Here is a 10,833-nt window from a genome sequence, read left to right on the forward strand (position 1 = left end):
TCCTTATCACTTCACAGTCTACTTTCAGGACAATGCAAAATCAGGTTTCTAGACCCCTTCTCCAGCTTACGTTAGTGGGTGTCTTAATAAAGAAGTATCAAAATTGCGTGCGCATCGAAGGCGACTACTTTGAACACCTCCTTTTGAGTAAATCACTTTTTAAAATAATTACGGAATCTGTTGTGCGCTTGCTTCACCGACAAACGGCACCGAGTGCCTTGGTTGACGATAGCGCAAACATGGACGCGACGGTCTACACTTCAATGGATCGCTCCGCAGTTGAGCGTAATTTGGCTGCTTTCTGTTTTCCACAAAGACAGCACATACAGCCAGAGCCGACCAAAGGGAATGTTTGTGTACCGTTTATTGCAAGTTTTAGAACGCTGATACTTTCAATTAAGAAACTAATTTGATTTTCATAACCCCATGTGTTGTTTCGACATACGTTAAAAAATTCAAAATTATTGAAATTATATTCCAGACAAAATACTACATACAAGTCGTTGCCAAAAATAGTTAATATGAACTATTCGCTTAATTATAGACTGTAATCATTAAGTTAAAATATAATTTTTAAACACTGTTTGAAACAAAGAAAATGTAATTTGGTATATTTTATGCAGAACGGCTTCTATTGACCTGGGCAAGGAGTGACCGACCAATTAACATTCACGTTCTTGACAACGTGGCAACAAAGGACACGCCAAGGAAACGGCGACCCCTGGTCTGCAGAGGACAAAGTACGTGCTGTCTGCAAGGCTTCTGCCACTGGAAGTCGGCCGTCTCGTTCCAGTTCCACCTTGATTTCGTTCACTCTTTCCTTTTCGGAATCATGATTCCTGGAATCATTTCCTCTCGTTCCGAGGAACGAGGCACATGGTTTCGTTCCTCCTTGCCAGGAGAGGAGGTGGGGGGAAATTGAAAATAATGCAGGATGGAGTTTTGTGCTGACGATAACCTAGTAATATGTGTTGTTGAAAAGCGAGTAAAAGGTGGCTTCCCTTCAATGTTGTTTTACACCTCCCTCCTGCACTGCTCAAATCATTAATAAGAAATTATACTTTACTTTGAATAAGAAAAAAAAATATCTTGCATTTTATTCCCATTTATTATTGATATTAGCTATATCAAATAGTAGTCCCACTTAAGGTGATGGAAATAGAGGTAAGAAAAATATGCCATGTGGTAAAAGATTTTTTTTTTCAAAGAGGCCGATTGCTTGTGAATGATTCGTCGACGTAAATATATCAATACCGGGTTTTTAAAAATATGTTGTTTTTTTATGTCGACAACAAGAATGGTTCATAACTGATATTTTATTTTTACCTTGTTGTATCTATTCTAAATAAAGGTTGTGTAATGGGAGGGAAATGGAGGAGAGAAGAGAAATATGTAACAGTCGAATATAATTAATAAATTAAATTGTCATTGATGCCAAGTGATTACTGCGCTCTTCTCTGAAAGTAAATTTATTTTTATTAATTTCAAATAGATGGTTACGACGCTTTCCTTTTAGAATTCGATGTTCTTATGATTCAAATTCTAATTTCAGCGAACATTTTATTTTATGAAGCGCAGATGCACATCAAGACACCCGCACCCTCGCCTCTTTCCAGACTGTTTGGTCGGAACGAAATCATTCACGTTTCCGATTCCAGATACTCGTTCCGATTCCAAATATTCGTTCCAAAGCTCACTGACTAGCCATTCAAATGTATACAATCAGCCTTTTGGGGTCTAGTCTGTGGCTTGGAGAGAGTTAGAAACTTAAAAACGCCATCTCTTCTCCTTGGCTTTTTGGTTGGTTCGTTCTGACCTCCATAGCGGATAAAGGAGGGAGAGGAGTTTGTAAAGCGGCGATGAACGCAGCAGAAAACTTCGACAGGAACGGGAAATTTTGAAGACAAGAAAGGGAAAAGGGACAAACACCTAAAATGTGCAAGAAACGGTGGAATTAGACGTCATGCATTAATACTTACCTTCTCCCTTTAGTGCCGTATAAGCGCCTGAAATATATTTCTTTCGGTTCGAACTTTATATGATTTAAGGACAGTATATTTTGGACAGATTCAACCTGTACTTACATATGGTATCTCTTTCTGGGGCAGTTCACTCAAAATGCAGAAAATTTTTATTTGGCAAAAATGGATATTAAAAATTATGAAAAATGTATCCCTCTCAGACTCAACGAAACAAATTTTCAATTAATTTCAAATATTACGTCTTCCATGTTTGTACATATTCTGAAATCTTCTAAAAAAATCTGGACATACACAAGTATAGCACTCGTATGTGTAACTCCCTCTACCTTTCTACTGTCCGCACATCCAAAACACAACTGAACCACTAGGTCTAGGATTTCAATGTGTAAAACTTTATAACAAACTGCCAGAGGAATTCAAGAATCATAATCCAACTAAATTTAAAATGACAGTAAAAAGCTTGCTAATGAAGTATTTGTTTTACAGCACAAAGGAGTACTTAGATCATATTTTTCATTAATAGACATAACCTTTGATTTTCCTTCTATTTTAATGTTATGTTATTTTATACTCTTTTATACTTTTTTAATATGATTAAGTATGTGTTAATTCCTTTGTACTCAAAATTATACTTGTAACTGACCTATCCCATATCATAGTGCTATTTGTACTTATATGATCAAGTGGGTTGAAATAAATCTAATCTAATCTAATCAGCTGATCGTGATTGAGTCGAAAAGTGTAACAACGTTCACTGTAAAAGCGTAAAACATTAATTAACAATAAGTCGTCCCCCGTGGCGGAGTGGTTAGCTCATCGCGATACGACGCCAGAGTTCCCGGATTCGAATCCCAGCCTTGCCATAGGTGTTTGTAAATGTCCATTCATCAATGTCTAATGTGAATAAATTAACTATATATTCAGTGATTTATCCGCCTCTAAATAACAGGACCATAATTTTACTTTCTCAACAGACCCCCTTTAAATGTATTCGCAATAACCTAATTTGGCACTAAATATGCCTTTACGTCCTCCTAAAATTCTACTTACACCCTCCTAGATTAGAAGTTCTGCATAAATTCTGAAAGTAGAGAGCATTATTTTTTTTTTATTGTTGTATTTCTTGGTTGTGGAAGACAATAAATTTTGAAGCCGAAACGGGAATATTTTGCTATACGGGAGGAAAACTCCTGTCTGAGCCAGAGAGAATTAATTCAATTGGCAAAATAGGCAAAATACAACTTTCCTCCTCCCTCACACCCTCTACCTTTCCCCTCTACCACCAGAGTGCCAATTCGATGTTGAAGCAAATAGCGGGAAAGTAAGGGAACAAAAGGACGGGAGAACCTGTTTGTAGAAGTTTCGCACATGTTTTGACGACGGCGCAGGCGCAGTAGATCTCCGGAATCGATACCAGCCGACTTCCATAATCGGAACGATTCGTTCGTTTGCTGGTTTCGTTATTATTATTATTATTATTATTATTATTATTATTATTATTATTGCAACTTCTAAAGGACCTAAGTTGTTCAACAATCACGGTTCCAGTGATTATCGTGTGAATTTCGTAAACTCTCTAGCCAGATATGCATTTTCACATCTACTCAACTTTCGTTGCACACTTTTAAAGATATATGTGTGATTAAATTAATTATACATCTAAGTTTTAAGGCAAGGTAAAGTTCCCCGTGCATATTTCAACGCCCCATGAAGGGTATGTGGGGGTAGGGCCCCACACATTCTCGATTTGGAACATTTTTGGAGGTAATGTGATTGATCATCGCCACACTCCGGCCGCCTTTGTTCTCCAGGGTTGCTCCCAGGGTCTCACTGATTTGAGGCTGGGCGAGCCCTAGATCCGCTTTACGCGGGGATCAGCCAACCCGGGAATCGAACACGGGTCTCCCGCGTGGAAGTCAGACGTCCTACCGACTAGCTCAATCTTAAGCTGTTTGATTATTAATTCTCACCAGTGTAAAATGGTTTATCCTACAAGAGGAATTAGAACTATATAAATACTACAATTGATTCGATTTAATTTCAGGAATTAAAAATGTTTAAAAATTCTAGCTCGATCGTTTCATCCTTGTCTCCCTGTTGCATTCTTGTGAATCTTGGAATACATTCTTGAAAACAAGTTACAGATTTTGGTTTCTGAACTTCCATTAATCCCAAATTCCAGAAGTTTCGTGGCGGTTTCAACCCTCTAAAAACGGCTATGGGGGAACTGAAAGCAAAACCTTTCTTTTAAACAATCTTTTGCATTGTAGGAATGAGTTTCCTTTTCTAAGTACATATTGGTCAAGATAAAAAGCATCTTTCGCGCTCTGGTCTAATTATAATTCCTAGCAGAGGGAGCGTGGATGTGACAATCAGCTGCTCCCTTGTTCACCAGTTCCTGCGTTGTCAAATTGTGCATCACTATCGGCATTATTTATTGTCGCTTTTCCGCTACTTTTGGCTAAGCGCAAACACGAGGATGACTGATGATATGAAATTGATTAAGAGACATTCACAAAGAATTCCCATGTTCAGACAGAGGTTCGAACCCGGGGCACCTGCCATCGGAGCGCGGTGTTTTAAAGACGTGGCCAAGAAGGTCGGTAAATAAATAATGTTTAATCTGTTGGACGCTACGCAGACTTCAGAAACGCAATATTTATACCTTATAATTATAGAATATACATGCTCCTCAATGCAGGAAATAAAAATAAATTATATGACAGTATTTATGTGAATTTGTACATGATTAAGAAAATCATCAATCGAGAATCTGTATTTTGGGTGATGCAGGGTAGTAATATACACGTATAATAAACTAAGATGGACATATACACAGTTGCAAAATGTAGCAAAAGTGGTTCTGCTGCTCAACCAGCTGTTACTCAATGGGTGCAACTATTGGAGGTAAAAGTAAGTATATATGTTATTTGTTATGAAAATATGGTTTCTTCACTTCTTAAAAAGTCGCCCTTTGTATTTGATTTATTTGGACTTAAAAAATTACGTTCTAAAAAAATGCGCGCACGACACTTCTTGACGTTTCTGTTCAGTGGGATGCATAAATATTACAAGGCAACTTGTCCAGTGCAATATTCAATCGCTTTGTTTCGTTTTCAATGTTTCTATGCAATAACAGATTCATTAAGTGAAACATCCTCTTCGACAGGATCAATGCAATTTAACTTTTCAAACAGCCATAGGATGTTAGAAAAACATAAATGAAAATTGTAATGGACACGTTGTCTGATAATACTTACACATCATACTGTGCATTCCTGTTAGCCCGGCACAGGCGACAGCAAATACAGACCCAGTAGTAAGAAAATTGTCCTTCTTTCTACTCCTTGTTTTACGGAACGCAATGTTAAAGAATACAAAGAAAAGTACCTAAGAGAGCTGATTCAGCATTACAAGAAATTCCTTTTTAAAACAAGAAATACAAACAAAAAAAAGCGACGTGGATTTGCCGTCGACTGTTCTTAAAAAACAATTGAAAACTTTGTTCTTACCCCTGATGTATCACAGAAGTTGTATATGTGCTCCGTTGTAGCGTTAATTTCTTCTTCATATCTCTTTCCAATTTCAATAGGTGTTTCAATACTACGTCTCGGAATGTAATTTCGTTTGTTCAGTTTTTGGGTATACCAAGATCCGTTATTTTGCTTACAAACACACACACCTCCGAACACGATAAAGCACACTAATATTCGGAACAGTTTTTCACTTGCGTGTTTAGGTAGTATCATTTTTAACATACTTTGCAGAAATGCATAGGCTATAAAATCACACCAACACTTGAAGTTGAAAGAACGATGTAAGGTTCTCGTTCACAGCTATAGCTGTGGAAATCCCTTGTTGCACAGTCTAACCAACGCAGTTGTTATTGACTAAGTGACGTTATCTCAAGGTTTATCACAATTTGTACTTCTCGCCCTGCGCAAATTTAGGTGTGTTCAGCGATAACGATAACTTCACTTCAACACATGTCTCGCTGTTGAGATGCTCAATTTATAAATGTCCAAAAATATATCTGTGTAATAAAGAACCTATTATAAGAATGAATGGACATGTTAAAAGAACAAATATAATGCATGTATTTTCCTAAATATGCCTGGAAATCAATATTTCACATTTTTTCACTGCTAGAAAGGAAGATTTTCTTTGCCCTTGGTAAGGATCGAATTCACGTCTCGCTGATGAATCCTCTATACAATAACCAACACTTCCTCAATACATGAAGAAAAAATGCTTCTTATTACTGTTTCATTGTCCATTAACAGGCATTGTCTAGTATGTCAAAAACAGACGCATTATTTATGTAAAAAATCCCATGTTTCACGTATCTTGCTTCTGGATGTAATATTCTTGGGAATTCACTTAAAGTTAAAACTTAGCTTTGTGTGTTTGTTTTCACGTGTGTGTGTGTGTGTGTGGGAGAGAAGAGTGGTGCGCACGCGTGTTGGATGTTTTTCTAAGTACTATTTTCTTCCAATGCATTAATATAATTGTAAAATATAGAATTTTCAGTAATGAAAGCAGTGAAAATATGAATAATGTCCTTCAGGTTCATTCCCAAGTAACATTTAATAAAGGAACATAACGTGGACGGAGTTTTATTCCATGTCGAGAACACGAAACATTACGACCGACAATGTTCATCTCGTATATTTCTTTGGTATCACTGATCAATTTACTGAGATGTATACGTGTGATTGGTATACAAGCCGCAGAATTGCAATGTTCTTTGGGTTGTCTACACGGAAGGTGCTTTGTGGACTGGCTTCGAGGTTTTGCTTCAGTGCTCTGTCATTAGCGTCTTCACAACCCGGGAGTGTCCGTGACTGTACAAGTGAGTGTGGAACTGTGAAGTTCTTTTCTTTTCAACAAGTTTGATTGAATATCACATATGCATTGAAGAACATTCCGACAATACATTCTATCTGTGATATAATTTGCACTCACAACAACAATATTTTGACAGTAATAAGCAATAGGGGTGTGCTGGACGAAAATCTTCCAATTGGGAAGAGAGGGGGGTGGATATCTTGACTTTCGGGATGGAAAATGTTCATTTCACGAAAGATAAGGATTTTTCCTGGATGAGAAATACTCACGATGTGCAGCACTGGAAATCTCGAAACCTATACATTTCTCCCTTTGAAGTGACTACTTATTTTTGCACTTCTGGAGAAATGGAAACTGCCTTTCCCAAGAAATTTCCGACTATTATAGCGCAGGAAAATTCGAGAATGTAGCATGTTTAAACAATATTATATAACATGTACATTAAGGCCAATACGTGGAGCGAGTCTAGTATATCAGCGCTCAGCCAACGACGTGATCGCTCAGCTGTTTGACGGCAAAATAAGCTTTGCTCAGCGAGCGCTACTCACTTTCTTGCTAAGCGAATTTCGGTCTTGAACGCCACAAGTTTAAACCCCAGAATATATTGTTTTTGTGTTTCGATCTGGTGGCAGGGTAATAATAGGAAAATTGTGCTTGTGAAAATGGCGGCTAATGAAGAAGTATTTGTGATCCACGGCTTGCGATATTGCGTACTTGTCATGTCTTGGAAGATTTTGAGGGGTACAAGCTGCTCTCAGGAGAAGTCCTGCAAAAACTGCTGTTCATCTTGAGGTGCTGTTGGTAGAATCTGAGAGATTCTGCGTTTGCCACTTGGTGAAGTTAACAGTGCATTGCCAGAGTGAATATTAAACCGAATCACATTATATTAAGGCTATCAAGTTTCTGCACCACAAATGCCGAAGCGTGCAAGAGGAGAACTACGAATCAACTGGAGAGAGATGTGACCTTCGCGATAGCAGTGGATGGTCTATTTGGTATTCCCGATGACGTCACGAAAATGGTAGAAGTAGAAGGGGACAAAAACGATTAGTGGAAGAAACACACTACAATTAATGACGGAGCTGGACGAAGAGTACTTTTAGCGTGAGTCGGCTAGTGTCGAAGGCAAACCTGCACCACCAAACTATCGTAGTGTCACCGCTTTGTAGGATGGTGCTGGAGTCAGTGAAGATCTCGCTCATTTTCCTTTTCAAGTGGTAGTGAAGCAGGAGAAGGAAAGAAGAGTAGTAGCAGTGACGAGTACCGTCCTTCGTTCCAAAAAAAATATTAAGGCAGTCAGTGTAGGTGACAAATCTGAGCCTGATCCGTAAAAAGTGCAAGATTTTGACCAACTTAGCCACTACTTCCAAAACTCTTCTTGCAATGTTTCTGCAGTAATTCTTTGACTCCTTAATTATCTTCTACATATCTTTGAGCTCAGTTTATTTTTTTCTTTGTAAATTAAAGTAATCAGATAAAATATTCGGCGGCTATGCCTACATTCTAATCGTGTTATTCTTAGGGGGAAAAAAACGTGTGGGACACAAGCTGAAAAATATCACTCGGCACACAAACTTCGTGTGGGGTGTTTTTAGGTCAATTGCCACCCAATGAGGGCGGGACTTGCTTTACCTAAAAAAACAGAAAACAAATGGGAAGATGAAGCATCTGTGTCTAGTCTTCGTAAGGGCTTGGTATTAACAAACTTGACTCGACACATGCGATGAAATTTGACAGTAGCTAATAATTCATTTGAAAATTCATACGTTTCTTCTCGTTCAAAATTTCTGCTCTAGGCAGCATTTTACAAAACATTTGGTGGCACGTCATTCGGTGATGCTAACTCCCCACATATAATAAGTACTTCTATCGTCCATCCTCTGTTTTATACGTAGATTTTTACGTCCTTAGAAACAGACATTTCCCCTGTCATAACTAATAAAGAATACTAGTTTGTTATAATGTTCTTCTGAACACACCAAAATGTTAACCTCATTTCCACGTACTCCACTTCGGCAACTGCAGTCTTGCAGGTCAACGAAGCTCAGACGTCTGGATCTACGGCCAGTATAATCCTTTATAGCGTTGTTTGATTTGAGTTCTTTAAAGTTCATTTTATGCACAAATAGGTTAATCGGGATTGGACCTAACGTTAGAACTGGGATCAGAACCACTATATTCCTCCACAGGGTATCGAACTCGAGTCTCCTTGATTACAAGGCGACGACGTCACCACTAAGCCCTCTAGGAGGCTACATTTGTATGGTTGGTTGTCGTCCTTTGTTTTGCCCATATTATGTGCTCAGTCTCAGTTTTTATCCTGGGGTAAGGAGATTTTAAAGAGACGCAAGGCGATTTTTATCTATTGTAATGCATTTCGTCCTGTATAATTTGAGGGGCGCAAATAGCCCAAGTGTTCACTCATCCAAAAATTTAATTTCAATCAATCGATATCATTCGTCCATGAGCACTTGGAACATTTAAACAAAATTCATGGCTAGTTAGTACTGAAACATAGTAATACTAACAATAACAATACTAATAGTGAAAATTATTATTATTATTATTAAATGTTATCACATGTATAAAACAATAATATTCTATGGATGTGTGTGTGTGTGTGTTGTGTTTGTTCCTGCATAACTCTCGAAACCCCTGGAGCGACTGCAACCATACGTGGAACACGTATTACATGCAATCTCGAAAGAAATACTGTGGGGGTAAGACATCCCTTGCACCTCTAGGGGTAGAGGTGGTAGGGGTGACATGAAAAATAATCGAAAACGACCGATATTAGTGTGGAATCTATAGTTTTTGGGGTCGCTAGGATGAATAGCGACACTGGCAATGCCGTTCAACACCAAGACACCCCTGGCACCTTTAAGGGTGGGGGTGGAAAGGGGTTGACATGTAAAAATAATCGAAAACGACCGATATTAGTGTAGAATCCATAGTTGTCGGGGTCGCTAAGATGAATAGTGACACTCCCAATTCCCATCAACTCCAAGATACCCCTGGCACCCCTAGGGGTGGGGTGGGTAGGGGTTGACATGTAGAAATAAAAGAAAACGACCGATATTATTGTGAAATCCATAGTTTTCGGGTTCGCTAAAATGAATAGTGACACTGGCAATGCCGTTCAACTCCAGCACACCCCAGCACCCCTAGGGGGTGGGAAGAGTGTGGCATGTAAAAATAATAATAAACGACCGATATTAGTGTGGAATCCATAGTTTTCGGTGTCGCTAAGATGAATAGTGACACTCCTGATGCCGTTCAACTCCAAGACACCCCTGGCACTCCTAGGGGTGGGGGTGGGAAGGGGTGACATGTAAAACAACCGATATTAGTGTGGAATCCATATTTTTTGGGGTATCTAAGATGAATAGTGACACTCGCAATGCCGTTCAACTCCAAGACACCTCGGGTACCCCTCTGGATGAGAAGGGGCTGACATGCAAAAATAATCGAAAACATCTGATATTAGTGTGGAATCCATAGTTTTCCTGATCGCTAAGATGAACAGTGACACTCCCAATGCCGTTGAACTCCAGCACCCCTAGGGGGTTGGAAGAGTGTGGCATGTAAAAATAATAATAAACGACCGATATTAGTGTGGTATCCATAGTTTACGGGGTCGCTAAGATGAATAATGACACTCACAATGCCCTTCAGCTCCAAGACACCGCCAGCACCCCTAGGGGTGGGGATGGGAAGGGGGTGGCAAGTATAAATAATCGAAAACGACCGATATTGGTGTGGAATCTATAGTTTACGGTGTCGCTAAGATGAATAATGACATTCCCAATGCCGTTGAACTCCAAAACACCTCTTGTACCCCTAGAGGTGCGAGGGGGTGACATGTAAAAATAAAGGAAAACGTCCAATATTAGTGTGGAATCTATAGTTTTCGGGTTTGCTAAGATGAGTAGTGACACTCCCAATGCCGTTCAACTCCACAAAACACCCCTGTCACCCCTTGGGGGGGGAGGAATAGGGTGAC

General features: G+C 39.0%; 1 protein-coding gene across 1 annotated transcript in view; it reads right to left on the reverse strand.

Annotated features, from left to right (window-relative positions):
* LOC145993916 (SID1 transmembrane family member 1-like) overlaps nucleotides 1-5,772 on the reverse strand; it is a 373,625-nt gene extending 367,853 nt beyond the window's left edge. Inside the window, exon 1 of the mRNA XM_083129833.1 lies at nucleotides 5,495-5,772. Within this exon, the coding sequence (XP_082985959.1) occupies nucleotides 5,495-5,740 (246 nt within the window). The 5' untranslated portion in view covers nucleotides 5,741-5,772. The remainder of the gene's footprint in view (nucleotides 1-5,494) is intronic.
* Nucleotides 5,773-10,833: the final 5,061 nt, after the last annotated feature.

Source organism: Lepisma saccharinum, chromosome 10, assembly GCF_977018435.1.
Source record: "Lepisma saccharinum chromosome 10, izLepSacc3.1, whole genome shotgun sequence".
NCBI lineage: Eukaryota > Metazoa > Arthropoda > Insecta > Zygentoma > Lepismatidae > Lepisma > Lepisma saccharinum.